The sequence below is a fragment of the Larus michahellis genome, chromosome 3 (assembly GCF_964199755.1).
Source record: "Larus michahellis chromosome 3, bLarMic1.1, whole genome shotgun sequence".
In the NCBI taxonomy this organism is placed as follows: Eukaryota; Metazoa; Chordata; class Aves; order Charadriiformes; family Laridae; genus Larus; species Larus michahellis.
Window position 1 is genome coordinate 59,226,323 of NC_133898.1, and position 25,043 is coordinate 59,251,365.

The following is a 25,043-nucleotide window of genomic DNA, read 5'->3' on the forward strand; positions in this document are numbered from 1 at the left end:
AGTGAAGTTATCCCCTTTCCCTGATATCCAATCTAAACCTCCCCTGGCATAACTTGAGGCCATTGCCTCTTGTCCTGTCACTTGTGACTTGTGAGAAGAGACTGACCCCCACCTCTTTGCACCCTCCTTTCAGGTAGTTGTAGAGAGCGATAAGGTCTCCCCTCAGCCTCCTTTTCTGCAGGTTGAACAACCCCAGCTCCCTCAACCTCTCCTTGTAAGACTTCTTCTCCAGACCCCTCAACAGCTTTGTTGCCCTTCTCTGGACTCACTCCAGAATCTCAATGTCTTTCTTGTAGTGAGAGGCCCAAAACTGAACACAGTTTGTTTCTTATCTGGGAAATATGGATATTTGTTACATTCAGTCCTTTTGTGTTGTTTCCTGTAGTGTTTTATAAGATAAAATCTTAATGCTTTCCAGGACACTAGCCACTGCAACCATCATCCCCAGGTAGGTCTTGGGAAGCAAGGGGGGCTGCTTGTATCACAAGTGTTTTCCGGACTAAGATATTAAAGAGGCATTTGCAAAACCGATATCTTAGTTAAGCCTTTTTTTAGTCATTACTGTTTCTCGGTCATCTGTCGTGGCAGCTGAAGAAACAGCAATGAATGCATGCACATGAGGACTACATATATGAGAGGAAATACATTTGGAAATAGCTGCAATTAGATTAATCTCTGTAATAAATATAGCACTAATACAACTATGAAGACATATGATATGAGAACTTCTTTTAAAGCTATCTGTAATGTAAATCAAATTAGCTTAGAATTGGGTTCTTAGGAAAATGTTAAAAGTTCTCTTATATATGTGTTCTGTTTTCAGCCCGCAAACTCAGTGTTTTCTTTCTTCCACCTCTCCACCCCCATCATAGGGATGCTGGAGAAAGATCATTGTGGATGACACTATGCCTTTCAATGAAGAGGATAATTTGTTACTACCAGCTACAACCTGTCAAATTGAACTCTGGCCAATGTTGCTGTCCAAAGCTATCATTAAGCTGGCAAATACTAGGTATGTTTAGTCAGCTCACTTTTGGTTTGTTTTGTGAAGTCACATGGAATTTGCAAAAAGTTGTTTTAGTATACGTGGGAAATATACTTTGCTAAAAATTTTGTAATGATAAATGCACACTTTCATGAAAGTTGACACAGAAAATCAGTAAAGCAAGGTCCTCTGTGGCTACAGAAGGTGCAGTGTTTCCTTTTTAGATGTATGTTTGTACATTTATGCAGAAAAAACTTTGTGAAGAAACTGGAATGCTTTCCCTGTTTGCTTTGTCTGTTGTCCTAAAATGCTTCCCATGAGGTTTTCTGCCAAATGGAAATGTCCAGGAAGATTTAATGAAGTTTTAATTGTCAGCCTTGACTAGTATTGACTTAACCAGTATTGAAAATAGAGTATTGTAAGATAGTTTTGATGCTTTCGCAATGGTTCTGCTGTTGTGGGCTGTGTGGTGATTTGTTTCCCTAAAACTGACCTGGAAAGTAAAGGTGGCCCACGGTGCAAATGATTATCACCATATATTCCTATGAGATGAGCAATGAAAATCAAGTGTTTAAATGACAAAGCTTCAGAAATAATTCAAAACACTGATCCGGGTAGTGAAGCCTCCCTGTTCTGATCATATTATGTTGGTTGGAAGAGTGATCTAAAGTACTTCCACGCAGGCCGGGGACTTGCCTAAAGCTGCCCATTAGGAATCTGTTTTTACACAGAAGCATTTGAAATACTGTGCACAAGGGTTAGTCATGGCCTAGTGGTGGCGTCTTTAGCCTTGGTCTTCTCAGGATCTACAGACACAAATCTCTTCACAGAGTAGGAGACTGTATCAGTTTGAAAGAGCAGAGTGTGGTACACTGGAAATACACCCAACTTTTGCATAATAACCTGGGAGTTAGAGCAGCTGCTCAGGAAATGGAAGTTCTATATTCATGTCCCTCTTACAGCGAGAGGGATTTCAAACCCACACCTCCAACCCTGCAATAAGAGGCTTTACTGTGTGCAAGCATACATAGTATGCTTGCTAACAATGTTGAAACTATGGAGGGAACACTAAAATAGTAGGCCTGATGCAAAGGTGTAAAAGCAAATTTGACTTTGTATTCTAGTAGTCAGCAGTGGGTTGGAAAACTCCTAAAATTTTAAAACCGACTTGTTTTTCAGCATGCCATTCTGTTTGTGTATGGTCTTGCTCCTACAGAAAGCAATGTAGACTACAGACTTTACTGAGAGTTGAAGATGTTATAATTCTGTATAATGTCTGATTTTGTCTTACAGTATACATGAAACTGGAAAAAGAGAGCTGGAGGAATTTACAGTTCTACATGCACTGACTGGATGGATACCGGAAGTTATTCCTCTTCAGTAAGTTCTTCTATTAAATAATTTACATATTAGTTGCTTAATATTTAATTCTATAAGGCATTATCAAAAATAAAGTTGAGCCCTAGAAGTCTTTCAGCATCAATTTTGAGAAGTGTACGATTTTTACTTCTGGCACTTGAGAAATGTGCCTTCAAGGAATGCAGCTTTATTATGTTTTTCTTTTTAGCTTGTAAAGCTATTTATCATGTTAAGCTGATGACTATTCTTTATAAAATTAGTTTATTTTTAACTAATATTAAACACCATGGTGAAAACAGGGTTAGACAAACCTATGTTTCATCTATTATACAGATACAAAATGTCTGCTAATAATAATAGTAACTTTATATCTCAATGTACTATAGAAATTATACATCATGAATTTGGAAGTAATGAACTTCAGCTAGTATGGTGTTATCACCTTTTAAATTGGAACAGTTGATATACATTTATTTCCAACCTATTTTTCTTGTTTCCTTTGTGTCCATTTTGTGGTTTTGTCCATTTTGTGTCCATTTCCTTTAAGTCCATTTTGTGGTTTTGAAGAACAGACATTCTAATTTTCCATCTTGACAATCTTTTTAGTGAAAGAATGACCAGGATGCAGGCACTAAATATTTAGAAATTTTTTTAAATTTTTGCCTTTTGATGTATACTTTTTAACGAATACATAGATAACAAATAGTCTTGGTTTATAAATAATTTATTTAGATCTAATTGTTTATTTGTAACAGTATTTCAATATTAAATAAGTTCAGTTAAAGGCTATTTTAGCCCTTATTTCAGCAATTTTTATATCCCAAGCTATGCTTGCACTTTAGGTTTTTGATACATTTGTGTCTTACTGCAGTGTGTATCTAGCCCATGGACTTAGAAATCTATGTAACCTAAAATTTTTTTCTTTATGTAGTTAGTTTTACAATGGCAACAGCAAAAACAGCATTCATGACTCTGGCACTCACTGCAAACATATTATATTCTGGAATAAGAAAATGTGAATACCACAGAGTCACGGAATCACAGAATCACGGAATCTTCAGAGTTGGAAGGGACCTCTAGAGATCATCTAGTCCAACTCCCCTGCTAGAGCAGGATTGCCTAAAGCACATCCCTCAGGGCTGCATCCAGGCGGGTCTTGAAAATTTCCAGAGAAGGGGACTCCACAACCTCCCTGGGCAGCCTGTTCCAGTGCTCTGTCACCCTCACCGTAAAGAAGTTTTTCCGTGTATTTGAACGGAACTTCCTATGTTCTAGCTTGTGCCCATCGCCCCTTGTCCTGTCACTGGGAACCACTGAAAAGAGCCTGGCTCTGTCCTCCTTAAACCCACCCTTTAGATACTTGTAAACATTAATCAGGTCCCCCATCAACCTTCTCTTCTCCAGGCTAAAGAGTCTCAGCTCTTTCAGCCTTTCCTCATAAGGGAGGTGCTCCAGTCCCATAATCATCTTGGTTGCCCTACGCTGGACTCGCTCCAGTAGTTCCCTGTCCCTCTTGAACTGGGGAGCCCAAAACTGGACACAGTACTCCAGTTGTGGCCTCACCAGTGCAGAGTAGAGGGGGAGAATGACCTCCCTCGACCTACTGGCCAGAGTCTTCCCTATGCAGCCCAGGATGCCATTGGCCTTCTTGGCGACAAGGGCACACTGCTGGCTCATGGATAATTTGCTGTCTACCAGGACCCCCAGGTCCTTCTCCTCGGAGCTGCTTCCCAGCATGTCCGCCCCTAACCTGTACTGGTGCTTAGCATTCTTCCTTCCCAGGTGCAGGACCTTACACTTGCTTTTGTTGAACCTCATTAGGTTCTTCTCTGCCCAGCTCTCCAGCCTGTCCAGGTCACGCTGGATGGCAGCACGGCCCTCTGGAGTGTCGGCCACCCCTCCCAGCTTGGTATCATCAGCAAACTTGCTGAGGATACACTCTGTCCCCTCATCTAGGTCATTAATGAATATATTGAACAAAATTGGACCAAGTATTGACCCCTGAGGGACACCACTGGTTACAGGCCTCCAACTGGACTCTGTGCCGCTGATCACAACCCTCTGAGTTCTGTCACTCAGCCAGCTCTCGATCCACCTCACTGTCACCTCATCTAGCCCATACTTCCTCAGCTTCCTAATGAGGATGTTATGGGAGACAGTGTCAAAAGCCTTGCTAAGGTCAAGGTAGTCTTTGCAATAGTAGTATCAGATGGCTTTAGCTCATTGTACAATCAATTGCTTTATTTTATTTTATTTTTTCAAAAGAGAGGTGGCATGCAGTTAGCTTGCATGAAGCTTATTCATGGCCCTGAACGATTCATTCAGTTTTAGATTATTTCTGGAATCACTGAGTTTCTGTGGAGAATCAGTATGGCTGCAACTGTCATGTCATATCAAAGAGCCGTTGTAGCTGGTGGAATCAGTGGAAGAGGCATGGAACTACCTGTGCTGAAACAGTTAGGAAAACCTAGTTTGGAAGTACCTTTGAGAAGAATCAAGTTGTTATACGCTGTAGCTGCAAAAAGGTCTGCAAATTTCCCTGCTGCAACTATTATCTCCAAAAAAGGTTTAGAAAGGATGCTTTGTTTACGTGCTTCTCTAACCACCATCTCTTTCTTTATGGGTCTGTCCATAATCTGCCTGTTAACAAATCGGCTGCAACACAAAATCAGGCAAGTGTGTTTTATTTACTAAAATAACACAGTAGCTTTTCTAAGAGTTGGACTGTGAGTTGTAGTATAGTGTTGTCTAAATGAAAGCCGCCCTTTCTTTTCTATATGGTTATATACCATTATCATTGACATATACGTGTGCTCGTTTTTTTTAAAGGCCTGGATACTTGGACAAAGTCTGGGGCTTTTTGAAGGAGATTGTGCCAGAATTCAAGTTGCCAAATAAGAAAATTTCAGAACTTGATATTCATCAGTCAGATACAAAACCTCAAGAGACCAAAGTTTTATCTGTGAAAAAGCAGTTGGATAAACCTGAGAAAGCAGAGAAAGCTGATAAAATTGGCAAAGGTCTGTAATTTTAGGTAGTGTTATCTTTGTAGGCTGAGCATCAATAAAGAATTTATATGTCTTTATTATGCCACATGCAAGTCTGTGGGTTTGTTGTTGTTTCACTGGACATGTTGCAATGGTTTAAATTTTAAAAAGTTTTGGTTTAACTATAGATCTCATTAGAAGTAGTACTAGTCTCTTATTTTATGAAAACAGCTTCGTTTTATGGCAGATTTTTTCTGCTCTGTGTCACAGCCATTTCTCTGAAGACTGGTTCCTTGCAGAGGGATAACAATCAGAGAGGTTACAGTGTCCCCAAAGGCAACACTACTCTGACCATCAATAAATTATGCAATTCATAATGGGTATTACAAACTGTGATTACCTGCAGAGGGTTCTGACAAGTACATTCTAATGGTTACCTGCATTTTTATTTATAACAACTTTTCTGTTTATGCTATTAGGTATAGGTATTAATTTTCTTCAAGAGGTGCTAATCCTATTTACATTTAAATGAAAAAACTTAGGTTTAGAAACTTATTTGTTCTAATATATTATTCTTCAATGTTTATATTTGAGACAGTTTTATTAGTTGCTGTTTTTAACTTGAAAACATGGATGCAACTTCACAACACTTCTAATATCTTTGGAAGGTACAATACATATACTAAAATTTCTATTTATTCCTAGATTTTCAAAACAAGCCCTGCCTTCCCGACTTTGACTACCAAATACTAAGTCCTAGTGTCAAAAGTGTTGTAAAAATATTAGAAAACACCTGGCTGAGGGGGTATCCTCTTTTCTTAGGAATTCTTGCCATCATTTTATGACCCACACAGCAGAATAGTAGATACTTCAGAGTTTGGAATGAACATGTACAGGGATGCAGCTACTGAGAACAGCACTGTCATTCATACAAAAAGGTTCTGCAATTTATTCCCAAAAAACTTTGTAAATTTAACCCTGCCTAAGACTTAGAAATTCTATTAGTAACTGAAATGGCTAAGAATCAGGAAAACATTATTTTACAATGCAGCTCTGTAATCTCCAATTCTGAGGCTAAAAGCTCTGTTCACATAAACTATTAAGGTTTGGGATTTTTTTCATTAGGAATGTATTTTCCTATAGTCAAATTTCTAAGGCTTGAAAGAAGGTTCTTATTGTGTGAGACTTTCTTCTTCCATGTCCATTGGGAATGTTATCTATGTTAGATTTTTTTGTAAATTACTAATGCACAGGAGCAAGGACATGAAGAAGATATTTGACAGAGTGCCAGGCATTCAGGAATTCCAAACATTAAAGTAGTACATGAGAGTTGTGCATTAATTGGAAGGTGGGACCGAAGCCTTCCTGGCCCCTTCTCAGTAAATCTGCGTTTATATCTTAAGACATTTTATTTTTTCATTTTTCTTCAACTGAATTACATTAGTTCTGTATTGTATCTCAACTCTTCTGACTTGGAATAGTTTGTGGTTGATTTTTTTTTTTAATTTATCTAAAATGTCGTTAAAGCATTTACAAAGTATGACTGAAAAAGATCTGAAAAAATGATCTGAAAAAGAAAAATATTTAATCTTTATTTTGTTTAATAGAAAAAGCAGAGCAGAAAGAAATTGGAAAGAAGAAAATCAGAGAAGGAGAAAAAGAAAAAGCCAAGTTAGCACGTCAGTCTTCGCAGACATTGCCGGAAGCCCACCGTTCTCTTCAGGCCTTAACTGCAAGTAAGTCCTAGTCTTTTGAAGCTAAAAATAAGAACAGGACATATACATGAAGCAAAGGGCTTTGCTTTTATTTGTTTTTGAACTTAATTGTGGGGAGGTTAAATATACTAATTTTTTAAAAAATTGCAGTTCTTTACAGGCTGCATTACAGACTGAAGTCATTCTAACCTGTTAAAATCTTGTAACTTATATTAAGAATAGCTCAATATCTACTTCATTCAGTAAACTGTGATTGTAAAAAACCAGGAATGCTTCTTTGTTGAAGGGCAATGGGGAAAAGGGGCCAGAAATATTCATTAGAGTTCCCTTCAGTGTTTAATTGTTTAATGAATTTTTTTCCTTTATCCTAGAAATATATTTTGATTAATTTATTTTTTGTATTGATACATTCATGATAGCATAAAAATTAAATAAATTCTTGCTTTGTGCCTTTGAATTTATTTTTTTTTAATACAGTTTAAATAAACCACAAGTAAATACAAATCGGTCAACTAATCAGTCAAAAACAAATATCGTGCTTACTACCATAAAGTAGAAAAAGTCTTCATAAATGTACATTAAGCTGATTCGCTTTTGTCATTGCTTATAGTTGCATACATGTAGCATTTCCATATGAAAAGCAGAAGGAAACGTATTTATTAAGGGGAATATTATCTAGTTGCAAATCAATAGGTAAGAATAGGTAGAGCATCTTTTGGGGAAATAACTACGAAGTAAAAATGTGTAACAAGAATGAAACTCACTATCTAAATCAGATTCCTGTTTCTTGATTTAAATCCTGATTAAAATTGGTGGTTTAAGTAATTTTAATTTATATCAAACCAATATTGATGTTTGTCATCAGCAAATATATTAATTTGCATTCCTACCTTGTATACTACTAAAGGAGTTAAACAGCAGTAAATTTTAAAATGTGTTGCAGGAACGTGGTTTGCTTTAGTGGTAGTAGTTGTGGAATAGAAAATGAGGCATTTCACATGAATATAAGGGACATGATTAATACTCAAGCACATTTTGCGGAAAAGAAAGCAAAGGCGAAGCAGAAGGATCAAAGTGATGCATTCTAGAAATTGTGCGTAATGAGTGAAAGGGCATTAAAAATCATCAGGCAGTGTTTCCGTATGAAGAACTACATGACATCTTGATCTTTTTCTGCCATTTAAAGCACAGTTTATGCTGTTCTCTGAAAGTCAGTTAGTGGCCTGTGAAGAGGTTATTTAGAAAGATTATTAGTTCAGGGCTCAAATGCAACGGTCAGAGAACTTGTATCCTAAGTCTGAACCAGAAAAGAGTTCTGAAAAACAGTAAGGGGTACATATCTCACTAATAAACTTGATAAGAATATGAATAGCCGTAAATGTGGAGGTTGGAAAGTCGGAGGCTCTAAGGTATGGAGCAAATTTAAGATTATTACACTGAAAGGAAGGAAAAAAAAAGGGTAATTGCAATTTGAAACAATACTGAATGAAAATGCATTTTTGTTGTGAGATTGTAGCCACAAGAGAAAGCGTGCATACTTTATGAGACAGATGATCTGCAGACAGTGGCCCAGGACAGTGGAGTCATTGTTGTGCATAAAGTAAGATCTGAAACTAGGGCTAGGTTCAAATTAAGACTCCAGAGGCAGTAGTTGTAAAAAGTTTCTGAATTGTTCTTGGGAATTTTGTAACAATGATTTTACTTACTGCAACAGCTTTTTCTTCTGTTTTCTTTTTTTTTTTTTTAATGTAAGTGTCTTGAATACTATTTCATTTCCTGCACCATAAAAGTGCTTATTTTCCTACTGCAAGTTTTCACTCTACCTGTTGAGTGTGAGGGAATTGTTCTTCTTTCTGTGGTAAATATGAATTATTTCTAAAGAGGAATTTAACTGCGCTTGATATCATTTATATTTTACTTCTAAAATGGCAAAACCTTTTGTATTCATTGCGTTGTGTATTCATTACCTTGTTTAGTTTCATACGCATTGACATACCAGTTACTGCGAAGTATTTGGAAACTTCTCTTACAGGCTTTTGATTTTGTGTGAGTTACAATGTAGTGGTGGATTGATGCTGTCTGGTTGCTTGCTCTCTCCACACCAGTGGGATAGGGCAGAGAATCTTGCTGGGGCAGCAGAGTGAGAAACAGAGGGATTTAATGCTACGTGAGCTCAGCTCAGCAATACCTGACACCTTGGTGTGTTATCAACATGCTTTTCGTCACATATCTAAAACATAGCACTATATGGGCTGCTCTGAAGAAAGTTAGGTCCATCTCAGCCAGACCCATTGCAAATATATAAATACAGTTCTGAATCACTTGTGCACTCAGATCAATGCCTGCTGCACCCCCCAAATACAGAAATAGCTGCAGGATCCTTGAAGCATTGAACCTGTTCTCTATTCATCCTACTGTGTGGATCCAGCAGAATAATAAGCCCTTCACCTGATCAGTCAGGGCTCTTACTGAGAGCAACCAGCTCTTGGGTCCAGTGGCTTATCAGCCAGCCAATCCTCAGGAAGCTTTTGTAAACAATTCATATGTTCATTCTGGCCTTTTTTAGCACGCAGTCTGCACTTTTCCACTCATCGGCCTTTTTTTCTAGTAGCTATTTCTCCTTCATTCCATAAAGAGTTTTTGTGATGATATGATATGATATGACACGACACGACATGATGTGATATGAGCTACTTGTTTCTATAAAAAGCCACCACTCCACTTTCTCTTTATGTTTCTAGACTAATGATTTTCCTAATAATTTCTGAAATGCTGGAAAGGGAATACTATTCTACTGGAGAGGGCACTAGCCAGGAATTTGGGAGATTGTTCTACAAACCAGGCATTTATTTTTGTTAAGTCTCATTATGCCTTGATACCAGTTTCGTAATTAGAAATAATAGTATTTTCTATGTCACAGAAGTGTTGGGAGGTTATTATTATGTTCAAAAATTTCTGAAGTCATACAAGTAGATCTGTAATGTTAACCATCAGAGTCAATGAGATACGTAACACCTAACTGTAAAGCACTTTCCATTTTCCTTCTGCCTATTCAAAAGAGTTTTCACTTACAAGTAGGGACCAGAGCCTAATATTTTGCTCTGGTTTTTCAAATGCATATTATTATTCTGCAATATTTGTGTAAATTTGGAAAAGCACAATTGTAATTTTTCTGAAGACTAAAAAAATACCTCCCAATAGGCAAAGCTAATCCATGCCTAACACAACAGCAGAGGTTAACATGAGATGCAGGCCTGACAAGAAGGCTACTGAAAGCAAACTGACGTGTTTTGGAAAGTTAAAACTCATCATCAGCTCTTGTTTGACAAATAAATATTTAAGAGATACATTAAGATATAGTGAGAAAATTCTTTGCGAGTCTTCAAAACCTATGATTTTTTTTTAATAAAAACAGTTAAGAACTATTAAACCCAACAATTTTCATTCTTGGCCTTTCTTTTTAAGTGGCTAAATATAGATATTACATGATCAATTCAAACGATACTTTCCCTTTTCCCAGGGACTGAAATGTTTGTTCAGGTTTGTTCTCTGTAAGCAAAGCTGTAAGTGTGAAACATAAGCAGCTACAAGGATTCAGAAATCTTTAACAAAGCACTGCAGAATTCTTAAATCCACACTGATGGACACAAATAATTGACTTTACTGCATCTAGCTGTTTTGTTGTACCGTATGTCATAACATTTTTCATCTAATCGTACAGTTTTATCAAGGCTATTGGTTTTAACTAGTTTCCCCAGATGCTAAATTCACACTAATCAACAGTACAGTTGGTGGCAAATAATTTGCATATATCCTCCTCATCTTTTGTACAGTGAAAAAAAAATCAAATAATATATTATTGTTAAAAGGTACTGGTATAATGTACAAAATCTTTCTAGGATTGTAATAGTATTGTTTAAGTGAATATAGTGTGCCTAGTTAATCATTTCCATGCTCTAATAAATTGTTCATTACTGTTTATTGTCTGCCCTGCAGAAGTTTTATTTCGCAATCCATCTGGACTGAGTATGACAGCTTTATATTCCACCTGATATTCCATTAAATACTTTTATTTGAAAAATACTTCTCACACGGAATGAGATCGGTGTGCCTTGTGGCACATACTGTTCTGTAATGTTCTGTAAAATCACTACTACTACTGCTGTATTTGTAACAGATCAGATTTTTCAGTAGCGACTAAGATCAAACCTAGATTGTAGCCTTGCTTTCGAATAAGTTGAAACCCACAGCTAAAATGAGAGCTGTGGTTAATAAGGGAATCACAAGCCTACAGTGAGAAATATTAAGAATCCACTGGAAAGTAACTCTGATTTACCATCAGTTTATATTTAATTGAGAAGTTGAATTTATGGAAGAATATTTAAAATGCAGAGATATCTTACTGCTTTAAGAAAAAAGCCTTGCATACCTTCTAAGTAAATGCATTTTAAAGTCTGATAAATGTATCTTCCAGCCACTTGCTGGGATATCTGTCTCCTTTTCCTTTCCCTTTTTATTCTTTGTATGCAGACAGCATTTTTTTATTCCATTTCACAAAAAATATCTATTTTTAGAACAACTTCCCATTGAATACTCACTAAACACAGGTAAAACTAGGAAGCAATTATCCTATATTTGAGGTGGAGCTGAAGGGAACAAAGACAAAACACTGAAAAAAATAGGTGTTACAATCTGTGTACTGAAGTCCTGTCTTCACATGCTTTCTTAAACAACAAAGGAAAAATAGAGAGAAATAGATGTCCTTCTTTTTGAGCTGACTTTTAGGTCAAACCACAGACCTAGAATTATATTTTTTTAGACTTTTAATTTGCCTACAGCTGAGTGAACTGCCTGTCAGCCAGACAGCCTTGGTTTCTCTTCATCTTTCAGGAATTAACAATGCCTTTTTTCTCAGATACAGGTATGAGATGAATGCATGGTTGCCTAGTGCAACAGATTTCTAGGGGTATCAAAGTGAACGTGCCCCTGCTTTTATGCCTTGCCTATGGCAGAAGTACAGGAAAATAAGCTTCCATAAGGCACGTGGCATAAGAACTATGGGGTCACCCCCTAACGCTTTCTGAAGCAGCCATCATCATCTCCGTTTTTTCCATCTCTGTGACAGAAGTAGAGGGCAGTAACCCTGGTTTATGAGCTCTCTGTTTCTCAAACTGCTTGTCTCAATCTTCATATCTCTTGGCAGAAGTGGCCAGAACCAGGCTTTTGACCCTTTTGTTGGAAGATCAAATTTCTCTTTCACTGGCAAGGAGCCTTTAGCTAGTGCTGGCCAATCAGTACTTTTTTACTTCATCTACCCAGATGATGCGTATCGTGTTCCTCATGCTAGTAACTAGTATTTTTAAAATTTGAAGAAAATCGAAAAAACCAATGGTGAGAGCTACCTCTGACCTGTTGCGTTTCTAAGTTGTAGTTTCTGCTATTCATTTCTGTAAAAGAAATAAAATATGCAAAAGCTGTTGATGGTCTAATAGGCAAGGATTAAAAAACAATGTGTTCTTCCATCCATGGCTTCTCTTCCGAGTGCTTTACAGTGCACTCTTGTTTTGGCATAAATAAGAGAGTCAGACAAAGAAAACAATAATAAAAATAAGGCAGAGAAAGCAAAATAATTTAGGGTGAGGTACAACAACATTAATTTACTGTTTACTCTGTTCTAAACCATGTTAATGTTTTCTCTGTAGAATCTTCCGTGCCAACCCAGCCAGAAATGGCCGTGTACGCTGTCTGTATACCGCTACATTTGTTTGAAGAGGATATTTTTTCATTAGGGCAGATGGTAAGATTCTGTGCTCTCAGGACAGGAAAGCATTACATATTTTATTATCAGGGTGTTTCATTTCGTAGGAACTACATTGTAACAGAAAGAATAAAAGTAGCATAGTGAAACAGTCACCAGGTAATGACTATCAGTTAAATTTGTATTTTGGAACTTTTGTATTCTGATCATGCATTTTTCTGCCACAGCCCTGCCAAAGTGAGTGGTTTTATTCCACTTTCCTCTGGATCCCAGAAGCTGAAGTCTCCTGGGAGAGGCTAGATTTGGACTAGAAAATTCATCATGATGAGATACTTCTGAATGGAAAGACCAATTATTTTAAGGTCTACTTGAAAAACATGAATTTAAATTTTTTTTCAGACTACAATTAATGACTTCTCCAATATACATTTTCTGATATGTTGTTCTATAAGAAATAGCATGTTTATATCGATTTCTATCATTAGCGTTGTAACTGGTGAAAGCAGATGGAGAGGGTGTAGCACTTCATGCAGCAGGGGTAAAAACAATGCTTAAATTTCCACTTAGTCACTCACACTCTACAGAAAGCTATTTATAATGCCAAAGGAGGCTTTCTTGAGTTGATTATTAATTAGGTTTAATTTTTGTACATTTAAATTATATTAATCATAATTTGAACATTAACATTTAATCTGCCTTCTCGTAAAACTGATAGGCTTAATAAAATAAAGAAATTTCCAGAAAAGGTTTGCAGGTGTTATGCTTTACAGCTCCTAATTCTTGCACTATTTTCTTTTTAAATAATGTTCTGTGCATTTTCTGCTGTTTTGAAGACTAGCTTGTTATCTGTGATTTTATTTTAATTTATATTAATTTTAGGTCTCAAACAATACTGTCTCTTTGCTAATAACAAGCAATACGAGTCATCAAAAAGCAAAGGGGAAATGGTGACATAGGCTTATATCTTTCCTGCCACCTAAGGCCTTGGGTCTGAAACTTGGCTTCAGTCTGTTAGGGTACAGAGATTACTGAAGAAGAGGCATGGCAGACCAAATAGGATGAGGCAGATGAATCTATATGTCTAAAAAAGCATTTTAGTAAAGACTGATAGAAAAATGGAAGTTGACAGAAATTAAATATAGAAGTGTAGTGGATTTCTTGTGGGCCTCAGTTAAAAAAGTCCATATTCAAGCTTTCTTTGGGGGCTGAGAAATACTACATCAATATAAATAATTAAATCTTGGAAGAGTGGATTCATTGTTTGGGATAAGAGCTGCTGCCTAAATTTGGAGGAAACTTTGTCATTGGCTGCAGTTGTGCCAGAATTTCCCTCCCGAATTTTTGCAGTATCCCTTTCTTGCTGTACTTTCTACTGTGTATGTCCTTGAATTGATGTGGCTTGAATTTAATTGTCTTAAGTTTGCTCAAATAAAATGAAAAAAATCAATAGTTGAGTCATTCAAGTCTGTTTCCTACTCAGCAGATGACAAGTTCTCCTTTATGGCACCTAGTTGATCATCTTCAAAATCCATTTTAATCTCAGAGGTTTGACTTGCATTTTTAAGTTGTTTGAATATGTGTGTACCCAGTCACCACTCCTGTAATATATCTTTATAAATTCAGAGGTGTTATCAAATGAAGCTGATATATTGTTTGTGTACCTTAATGTGTTTAATTTGATCGTCTCCCTTTAAATAACCACAACTACATTCTTTGCAGTTTGTAATCATAGAACCTCAGGAACATTTTACAATGAGCAGGAGCAATCAGAGACTTGCCGATGAACAAGTTAAGGAAATAAGTTATGGGTGATTTATTTAGCAAGCAAAAGAAGATGTATTTTTAAAATAAAAAGGATGCACAAATCTTGTAACAGAACTTTCAGTAGTGAAAAATGTTGAGTACTGGAGTATTATTATTTTAATGGGAAGAGCACCACTCAATGTCCACATCTAAAATTGCTCTTAAGTCTATTGCTAAGGGCTTTGGTATATAGGTCAACCGTAGCGCCTTTAATGTGTTTTCTAAATTAGCCAACAGATAAAAATCTTAACTTTAATGATGTATTGGTTCAAAGACATACTACATTACGGAGATTTCACAAGTTATCTAAAAGACCAGTTGCTTTGAGAATTCTACCGCTTTATAAATTCAGCATGAAGTAAGGACTTTTTCCTGAGTAAAAGTATTTTTAAATGTTTTTTTTTAAACAAAATGTTGTCACTGTTACTTTCTTACATCTTCATTCTGCTTCTCTTATATGTGTTTCTGAAGCACATAAAAGAATATGGTTACATAAGTAAGTTGAAAGAAGTGATGAATCTATTATGAAAATTAAAATCTATGTAAACACTTCCAAGTATTCAATTATACTTTTTCTGCTGAATATCAAATCCTAATTAGAATGGGTTTGGATAGCCTTGTCAGGTGAATGATTTTTGTTTCATTTGTTATCCAAGCTGTTAGATGCTTTTGCATGCATACTGTTCTTTTTTCGAGAGAGAGATAAAATGAGAAATGAGAGCTGACCCCAGTGAGAGTATCCTTCCATGTTTCGTAGGCTGATTCTTCAGAGAAGCTGAGGCAATATGGGCTTTCCCACGTATATAGCCATCCTGTCCTGATTACTAGAACTAGGTCCTGTCCTCTGGTAGCACCGCCGGAACCACCACCAGTTCCTCGTTGGAAGCTTTTCCGTCAGAAAAAGGAGACTGTTGTGACATCTGAACCTCAAGGTTTGTCTACTCAAACCTCCAAAAGAAATTTGTAATTGTATTTTAATTATTATAAACATTTTCAGAGCCCTACTTATCATCTGTTAGCTTAATTTCCATATACCTTACCTAGGGATTACTCTTTCTCTCTTTTTTTTTTTTTTTTTGCCAATTTTGCATTACTTCCCCTTAGCCCTATTATTTCTTAAATGTTTGAGAAGTGTCTTAATTTATCTCTGAAAAAGCACTCTACTCTACTGGAGAAAATGAAGAGGGAGTGTTATCAAAGCAACACAGGAGCTCTCTGATGAAAAGCCATGAAAGCTTCTGAACACCTTTTAAACCTTTAAAGTATGTGACTAGACCTGCTACAACAACTCATAGTTTTAGGGGTAAACTTTTTCTAGGGCTTGTCCGTACTGCATAATGGAGTTAAATGCCTGATATGAGACAGCGTGAATGTGAAAGCGTTACAGGTATGCTAGGAAAATATACTGGCATCAGAAACAGAGGAAATTAGCAAAGGCAGAATGTGCTGACATAGTCATTCTGAGCTACCTTGGATAACCTTGCATATGGCTTAAGAACTCTTAACACCTTACAGGCTGAGGATCAGAGTGTTAATTTTTTCATGGTATGTCATTAAGCCATCCCTGGTTGTTCTCTTCCATTCAAGTGTATGCAATGATACTTGGAGAATGGAATTATTTAGGAGTGATGAATCCACTATGGAAAGTATGTGTCAAAATTATAGTATTAAATATTTCTTATGAATATATAATTTAAAAGTTGCTGCTTTTTTCCAGAGATTGTGGTAAAGAAACCTGAAGAACATGTTGAGATTGCTAGTGTATTTTTGAATTACAAATTGAATCTTATCACAATACCCACAGACATGTAAGTATTCAATGTGGATTCAGCCTTAACATCCTATTGATAGTCCATTTCACTGTGAAAGCACAATGGCTTCTGTTTACTTGTGTCACAGGGCAAAACTGCTTAATTCATGTAGTTTAAAGCACATCAGGATCAGAGCGCTCTATTGTTCTATTGATGTCACACAATTAATTGGCAATCAGTGAATACATTGAAGACAAATATCAGCAATACAACAGATAAACCACTATAATAGACGCTTACAAAATGTTAATAAATGCGTACAAACTTCTGAACAACTTTCTGTAACTAATCTCGAGAATTTCTAATCACGCACACAGAGACATGCACATGCAATTACACGCATCCTTCTGGCATTCTGGGTTACAAGCACGCCTTCTCTTTTGGGAGTGCAGGTTCTTCTGCTTGCACGCACCTGCTGTTGGAGATGCAAGATGGGATGCTCTAAGCTTTATATGCTGCTCCCTACAATTGGCTAATCTACACGCTGGATGCACACAGGCATGCACACACCTGAAGGGTGGGTTCCTACTTGTCAAACCCTGTGCGGACCGTCCCCTGTTTGGATGCACGCTTCTCAGGGCATGCAACATTGAAGGGCGGGAAGCTCTGTCAGGCAAAAACACTTTGCCAGTTTCCCTCCTCAGTGGGTCTGAAGATGTAGAATATTAAATAGATCACTTCCACCAGAGATAGGAATATTCTTTGATATCTTCCAATTTTTTCCTCAAATGATTGGTCTTTTTCAATCCTTGCACATAACAAGGAAGTCATTGACTGGCCACTCAGTACTTTCATGGGCATCACATATTTGGCACAGAACAATGGATGTTAACGTTTATGAGTAGAACAGGCTGTTCTCTGTTCATTATAGTTGTTACAAGAAGCCTGAGAGTGCAGGTGAAGCAGCTCATGCTCAAAACGTGACTTTGTATAAATTCCTTGTGTTAAGGCTGTTTGGAAGTCCTGTAAACCCTTGAAAACCAGGGTATTTAAACAGGGTGTCTTAAAGAAGAAGTTTCAGAAATTGATGTATACGCCACTTCTAGTCAATATTCAATGTTCAGTGTAATACTTGCTCACTGACAAGAAAAGAAGTATTACCATTAGGTGTATTAGGGCCTTGTTCTTTCACTGTGACCCACTGCATATTACATTGCTGTCAGGTTTCAGTTTATGACATGAACATTTGGTAGGCCCCTGCTAGAATTATTAATCTCCTCTCTTTTATTCTGACTGAACTCCTGACAGAGGAAGCATTGAATGTGTCACATACCATACTTATCACATACCAAAGTGAGCGCCAAAAGGTTCATGTTATTTTGGAGGATATTTCTTTTCTCATGCCTGAGTCCAACAACAATTTGTAAATTGTTGGAGGTGTGTGTATTTTTTTAAGGTGTGTACACCTTTTGTTATGTACATCTCTAAGTAAACTGAATAAATTACATACTTGACATGTTCTGCATTTTGATCATCGTGGTTGGATGGGTTGATAATAAGCTAGTTAGATTTTTTTTTTTTTTTTTTTTTGGAACAGCAATATTTGTCCATGGAAGAATGACCTTGGAATATTCTGGGAAAATCATAGCTTTGGTGATACAGTTGCGTTTTACTGGTTAAAAATGCATGTAATTAATTACTGTTTGTTTTCAAATAGCAGGATTAGAAATACATAAAAATGCTCTAAGCAATATCTATTAATAGGTTATTAAAAGAATGAGAGAATAATAATTAAGATATTGCGGTATTTGCATGTTAGCATATTTTATATTGGGATTTTTGTATTTAATAGATTGTTTCATGGTCAACTTACCCCATTTTGTCAAGGACAGTTTATTTAATGTGCTAAGTTTCCATGACAATCAGCTAATTTAATCTCTTGTGATTTAATTAACAGGTAGTCAACAAAAATATATAGCAAGTATTAGCATTTCATTAAAGTAACTTAGCTGCCTAAATAAGATAAGGGACTTAGATACACAATTGGGACTGAAACTGTTTTTAATCTTTTGCTTTTATTCTAATAAAATATTTTGAAACACTCAAAGGGAAGATAATTGTGACTGTGTTACTGCTAAAGATCGTGATATTTCATTATCTCAATCCCTAAGAAGGGGGTTAGATAACACATGCTTATATTTTTCTCTGTTTTTTATTGCTGCAATAACACAATTAGATATTTATGTCTAACTGGCATGTGTACAGCATTGTTTTGATCTTGTTCACCTAGTTCTCTTAACAAGCGAAGAGTTATTTGCATGTCCATCAGTTTTTACTTCTGCCTTCACTCAAGGTAGCAACAAAGTCTTCTTTTACTATAGCCAGAATAGGCCTTGCACAGGTTTCCTTGGTTATCGTGTGTTTTAGCTGTCTGGTAGCTATGGAGACCTATTTTGAGGGAAAAGACAAAAAACTATTCTGACAAAAACCACTTTTTTTTGCCCTACCTCTCTTTAAGTAATGCATATTATAAATTTTTCCCTTGTCTAGGGGCCATAGACATTTATTCACTTCTGGTGTTATCATCTAGTTTTCCTCAAGTGACTTGGGTTTTCGTTTTTTGGGCGTTAGTTAAGAGGGCAACAGTTCGGGTTTTTTGAGCGTAGATATGCATGTAGTGCCAAGCCAGTAATGATAATATATGTAGATATAGATTTTGTGCTGCCATACTAAGCTGTCAAAATAAAGGAGGCACAAATTATTTTGACAAAATTCTGTTAAGAATAGTATTTATGAAGACTGTCATTTGAAAGTAAATGTATGGATTAAAATGTTTGAGTTTTCTTTTATTATTTAGCCACTTTCCACAGTCTATCATCAAAAAAGGATTTCGTTCCCTATCCTGTCTCCCTTCTGTTACTGAAAGTGATGAAAATGTAAATGAAAGTAATGTGGATATAAGTCCAAGTGGGAGACACTCAAATGCAGAAGATTATTCTCAGGTAATAATTTTCCTAACTTTTTTAAACTTGACCTAGTTTTATATTCCAAAGGATAGTGAAAGACAAAAAAGAAAATACTTGATACTTAAATATAGGCTTTTAAAGGCTTTTCGGTAAGTTTTGAAGTAACTTCCCTACTCTCTCCACTTTATAGCTATATTGATGTGTACTGGGTGGGAAATCTTTCCTAATGCTTTTCGTTTTTACCTTATTTTTTTATTATTTGTTCCTCAGATTCTAAAAGTCCTGTTGCTAACGCTATGAAATATTTTGGTTTTACTCTTTAAAATCAATTTGATGAGAGAGTCTTAAGGAGATAGTCAGGGGTCTTTATAAATAAATGTTTACTTCATGGATTAATATTGCTATTAGTGTATTTCATCTACAGTGAAGGATGTACATAGGCTACTTGAAAAATGTAAACTTTATAAACAGATGCCTTTAAAATGGCATCCTCATTTGGTTCTTAATTGAAAAACTTCTGGCTAGATCTAGAAAAAGAGTTAAAGCTTCAATGCTGAGTTTACCTGCTCTTAAGTCTCAGATGCTTTGCCTTCTACGGGAGTCCTCAGTCGTAAATTAGATGCTCGAGCTTCCTGAGCGACACCCCGAGAGAGTGACGTTCCTCCAAACAGGGTCACTAGATGCAGCACACTGATCGCAGGTTGCCCAAGCTAGCCAAGGAAATGCTGGTTACTAGGTAGAAGTCTCCACAGTAGTTATCCAAGATAGATAAGATAAATCTTACCCAAGTTCAGCAAAACATTATTACTTGGGTGACTTCGGACAGTTCTAACTACTGTTGTTTTTTTTTCCCTTTTTGCTGGTTTGCTTTTTTTTTTTTTAATTGCTATGTACCTTTTTATTTATATATGCTACCAAAGTCTGCATTTAGATAAACATTTAACAAAATGCTCCTTGTAATATTTAAATCTTATATGTTGAACAGAGAAAAAAGTATACTTTCAAAGAGTTTCTAGACACTACACTATTTCATGCACAGTATTTTTTTATAGGGAAATAATTAGCAACATAGAGAAATAGAGACACAAAACAAACAGAGTTCCACTGAAGTTATTTTATTTGCTCAACACCTACAAAAGAACTCAACTTGGCAGTGCAAACATCTCTTCAATTTCATATTTATTGCAGTAAACGCTGCTCATAAGAGCATCTGATAACATTTCTTTTTTTGACTTTAAGAAAATTGAGGGGAAAAGCAGTGTAGGCAAGATACAAATGCTTTCAATGAAGCTATACTCAAAATCTGGATCTAACTTGATAAACCAATTATACTTTGGGGAAAGTGTAGTCTCAACTTGTAAATGTTTACTACAGTTCTCCCCTCTACCTTTATTTTCTATCCCAAATAAAGAATGAGTATCTGTTACGTTCCGTATCTGTTACATTCAATATGATTACAATACAGAAAATAGTTTAAAAAACCCTATAAAATGTATTCATCCATAATGCAGCATAAAGGAAAAACAGCAACATAGTTCTTAATCCACACAATCCTGTAGTAAAGACCCAATTAGAGCCAATTATTTTAAAATTTCTACTCTTCTTTTCTGGGAGAAACTGATAAATATACTTGAGGATAACATTTGTGATATTTGGTTGATGTGTAGTGACTGCTGTAGGGTTACAAAATGTGTTTGAAGACCGAGGACATACTGTTAAGGATAGTATTAGGTATCTTCATGAATAAAGAAAACATAATCTAGTTAAGTAAATTTTGAAATAAAATGGAAATAATTTTCTATGTAATTTTTGGAGGGTCTGTTTTTATGCTTCCTCTTCAGAGTATACTGTAATGCCATTTTTGTATCAAGATCTGAAAGTCATGTTTTTTTAAACTGTTCTATGTCTATTGTGTGTATAGAAAATATACATGTGGATATAGTTATTCAGTATTTATTAGTTTCCAATAAGGTACTTCTGTAGTGAAGAAGAATTCTTTGCAACAGAATATATATTTAGTTATTCTGTGTTTTGTGTATGGTTTATAAACAAAAGTGTAATTAGTACTTCTTGACCTTTTTAAAGACTTTTTAGTGATTGCAACTTAGGAAAATCATTACAAAAGCAGCAGGGTAAAAAAGAGCTGTAAGTGGCATCTTACAATTTATAATAATTATTGGTTACAAGACTTCATTCTGTCTAGACGTACAACTATAGATTTAGTTAATTACAAATTAATAGACATTTATGTGCTGGAAGCATAAAAGTCACTTTGATTTTCTCCCTAGTCCAATAGTGTAAGAACCATGTGATTGTAGAAAGCTGGTCTGTCACAGCAGGACACGCAGTCAAGGAGAGGCAAGGGCAAGTAAGACAATATAAGAGACAGAGAGAGATTGATAAAACTGGGATGGTTGGAAGAAAACATGGGTGTGACTTCATCTGAGGGCAACCTGATTCAGACATGAAATGTAAGAAGTCATGAGCAGCTAATTGACTTGTACTTGAACCTTACTTTTACCTCAGTTTAAATCTCAGCTGAAAAATGCTATGCCTGTTAATAGCTGCAGCATGCAGTAGGTAGGACTGCATTTGTACACAATGCAAAATAAAATAATGTTGTTCCACAAGTTAAAAATCTTCTTTATTTCACATATTGAATCTTTTAATCAACAAAATTATGTGGATATCTCTGGGAGATTCATTATGGGAGAGCTTTTTTTCCAAAGCTTTAAAACTTGAAATAATAATAATATACATCTATATTTTTTTATTATTTTTGAAATCAACTAGTGATTAAAAAAGGAAACACTGAAACAGGAACTTTAATATCCCAAATGCACTAGGTTATGGCTAATTTGTAGAATTTTGCATGGTAGTGCACAGAGTGTGAATAATTTTGTCTCAGTTTTTAAACTGTGCAATTGCTATTCAGGAGATGTCTGCTTTAAAACCTTTGATATAGACTGGGGAAGTCTTTGGGATGCAGCAGTTGTATGCTTTAAGCTGAGTGAAATTCAGTCAGCTGCTGTGCCAGATCTTCATCAAGTTTAAATTGGCATATTTCAATTCACTCCAATGTAAACTGTATGAAGTTACATCATTGAATATCTGATTCACTGTTCCTAAGGTCTGTTGTCACAGAAACAGAGACTAGTAATAAATTTTAGGAGCTGGATGTACCATCTTTGAAGAATATCAAGTTAAAAGATGTGGCATTATCCCTCATGTCTCCAAAGTATTCATGCCAAAAAGTAGAAATGTTTTATTATTGATTTTTTTCAAACTTTTTTTCCCCTGAATTACCCACTCCCTCTGATTTTACAGTTCTGAAAGCTTTGCGGATTTGCATTAAGAAAAAAAAAATCTTCAAAAATATCTATTTTTGGCAGTTAAATTGATCTTGTATCACACTTTTAAGAAAATACTTTTTGTGAATTTTTCATTTAAAAACTTCATAAAATAGGGCTCAGCTCTTTAATGAAGAGGCTTGCTTTTGTTCTTCTTCAGTGGGAAGCTAAGTAATTTATACGTGTAAGGTGCATTGAAATGCATGTGAAAGTAGATTTTTGTCTTGTTCCATTTGGTTGGAAAAAATTATTTGTGGAATAATAGCTTCCCAAACTAGAAGTTTTTCAGAATTTGATTTTTCCTTTCATTTTTATTCCTCATCCACTTTTGTGGCGAGGAAAAAAGCAAAAAGGCCATCATATGTAAATTGCACAGTGTCTTGCAGTTTTCTGTAACTAATTTTGGCAAACTCTTTTGAGAAAAAGATTATCCTGGAGTAGTGTTTCCTTGTAGCTCTATCATTCAAAAGCCTTCTTGAGCATTCTTCGTCGTGATGGCTTTTTTGACATGAGTTTTCTCCAATTCCATTGAGAAGAAAGCTCTTTGCCTTCTGTTTGAGGAAGTGTTGAACAGTAACAGCAAGAAAAATTTAATCCAAATACTTTTACCATCAATGGCTATTACTAGCTGATTGCTATATTCAGAAGTCTTAAGCAGAACACTCTGATTTTTCTTTATACCTTCTCAGTGTCAAGCTCCCCAGCAATGCTACTTTCTAGAGCAGATGGGTTAAATTCTCCACTCTCTCCCAGCGAAATAAACACAATACCTTCGTTCTTTAATGTTCATGTTTACTTAATTTTTCTTACTTCAGTGCTATCCTTTTAAATATGCAAGATCAGTCTAACCTTCTGCTTTACAGCTGATATCAGTCTATTTAGTTTGCACGCGCTGTTGTGTGCTTTTTTCATGTTCCCCATAAACATTCCAGACTGTTCTGTTATAACAAGCTTTTTCTTCTCATTTTAATCCTTCTTATGACGTATTTCATAACCCCAGTGAATTGGTATTTATTTAACAGGACAGCTAGGTAGAAACTCTATTTTCTTTACTAATTTTGTAGTTTTGAAAATTACTTCAATCTGCACAAAATTAAAATTCCCTGCTTATTTTTTCAGGGTAAAAGTACACATGAGATATGAGGCACGTGAATTAGAAGAGGGACTTGAGATCTCAGTTTAGACAGTTGTGGTAGAGAGAATCTTTCTGGTGGGCCCATAAATATCTACTTGCTTACACAGATTGACATAGCTCCAATGTTAGAGACTGACTAAAACAGAAGCTGTGTTGGTAATCCAGTATTTTTAAGCCATTTCTATACCTCGGTCTCTGCACAACTTTGCAGCTGTTTGTTCTTTTGTACCACTGCCTTTTTTCAAAAGCTGCCTCTCTTACCTTCTCCCACATCACAGCTAAAACTAGAACTGATTTTCCAATTAGTGAAACAGTGACTCAGGAGCAGGCAAAAAAAGAATGCACCCAAGTGATTATAGATGCAAAACCCTTTGGTGATATAACTCTCAGGTCAACATCAAACCTAGAAATTTAATAGAGTTGGATCTTAAGCAATATTTTGGTCATGTTTGTCATTTTGGAGGTAGATTTAAAATGGATTTTTAATTTTAGAATGGATGTATTTGAAGCTTTATTCCTTCACCTGCAGTTATATCCAGAGAGCCTATTTTTGGAAGAAGGCTGGTGTTTTTTACAGTAGAACTGGTGTAAGAAGTCTTGCCATGCATCATTTCTACAATAGAAAAGGATACTGGTTTTATAAAAACATCAGATAGATTTTAAAACATATTATTTGGTGGATTTGAATAAAATAATGATATAGTTAGGAGGCTGAACAATACAAATGAATCCTTGAAAGTAACAAGATAGCTACAAATTTATGAATTACCATTGTTTTTACAACTATGTGTTAATGAATATAAAACATAATTCATGATAAATTAGATTTTTAAGTTAACCAGGGAATTTTCCTCACATTTTGCATTCAGATTTCCTATTGATTGTAGGAAGAGCAATAAGTAACCGAATTCTCCCTGAATCTTAACTGTGTGCCTCCTTTCGTGTTTCACAGCTGGATCCAAGTCTTTTTTTTAATTCTTTCTTTATCAGATACTGTGGCAGCAGAACTGACCTTTCAGGAAATGTGTGTTCATTAAGGAGGAAAAATGACTTTAGTTTCTCTTTCTGTGCCAATGCCTTAGTAGCTATGCTGAGGCAATAGCATCACAGGATGAGAACTTCCTTGACACTTCCAGTTGTCTCAATATCAATGAAGTTTAGGTAGGTGAAATCATCCCGTACCATTAGAGAAGCAGACAGCTTTTGACTATGTTATGTTTGCTCTCCAAAAACT

General features: G+C 35.8%; 1 protein-coding gene across 1 annotated transcript in view; it reads left to right on the forward strand.

Moving 5' to 3' along the window:
- Positions 1 to 25,043, forward strand: part of ADGB (androglobin) — a 118,784-nt gene that overhangs the window by 28,979 nt on the left and 64,762 nt on the right. Inside the window, exons 6-13 of the mRNA XM_074580356.1 lie at positions 873 to 1,012; positions 2,279 to 2,365; positions 5,174 to 5,364; positions 6,939 to 7,067; positions 12,749 to 12,843; positions 15,365 to 15,539; positions 16,325 to 16,415; positions 19,216 to 19,360. Coding sequence (XP_074436457.1) covers positions 873 to 1,012; positions 2,279 to 2,365; positions 5,174 to 5,364; positions 6,939 to 7,067; positions 12,749 to 12,843; positions 15,365 to 15,539; positions 16,325 to 16,415; positions 19,216 to 19,360 — 1,053 coding nt within the window. The remainder of the gene's footprint in view (positions 1 to 872; positions 1,013 to 2,278; positions 2,366 to 5,173; positions 5,365 to 6,938; positions 7,068 to 12,748; positions 12,844 to 15,364; positions 15,540 to 16,324; positions 16,416 to 19,215; positions 19,361 to 25,043) is intronic.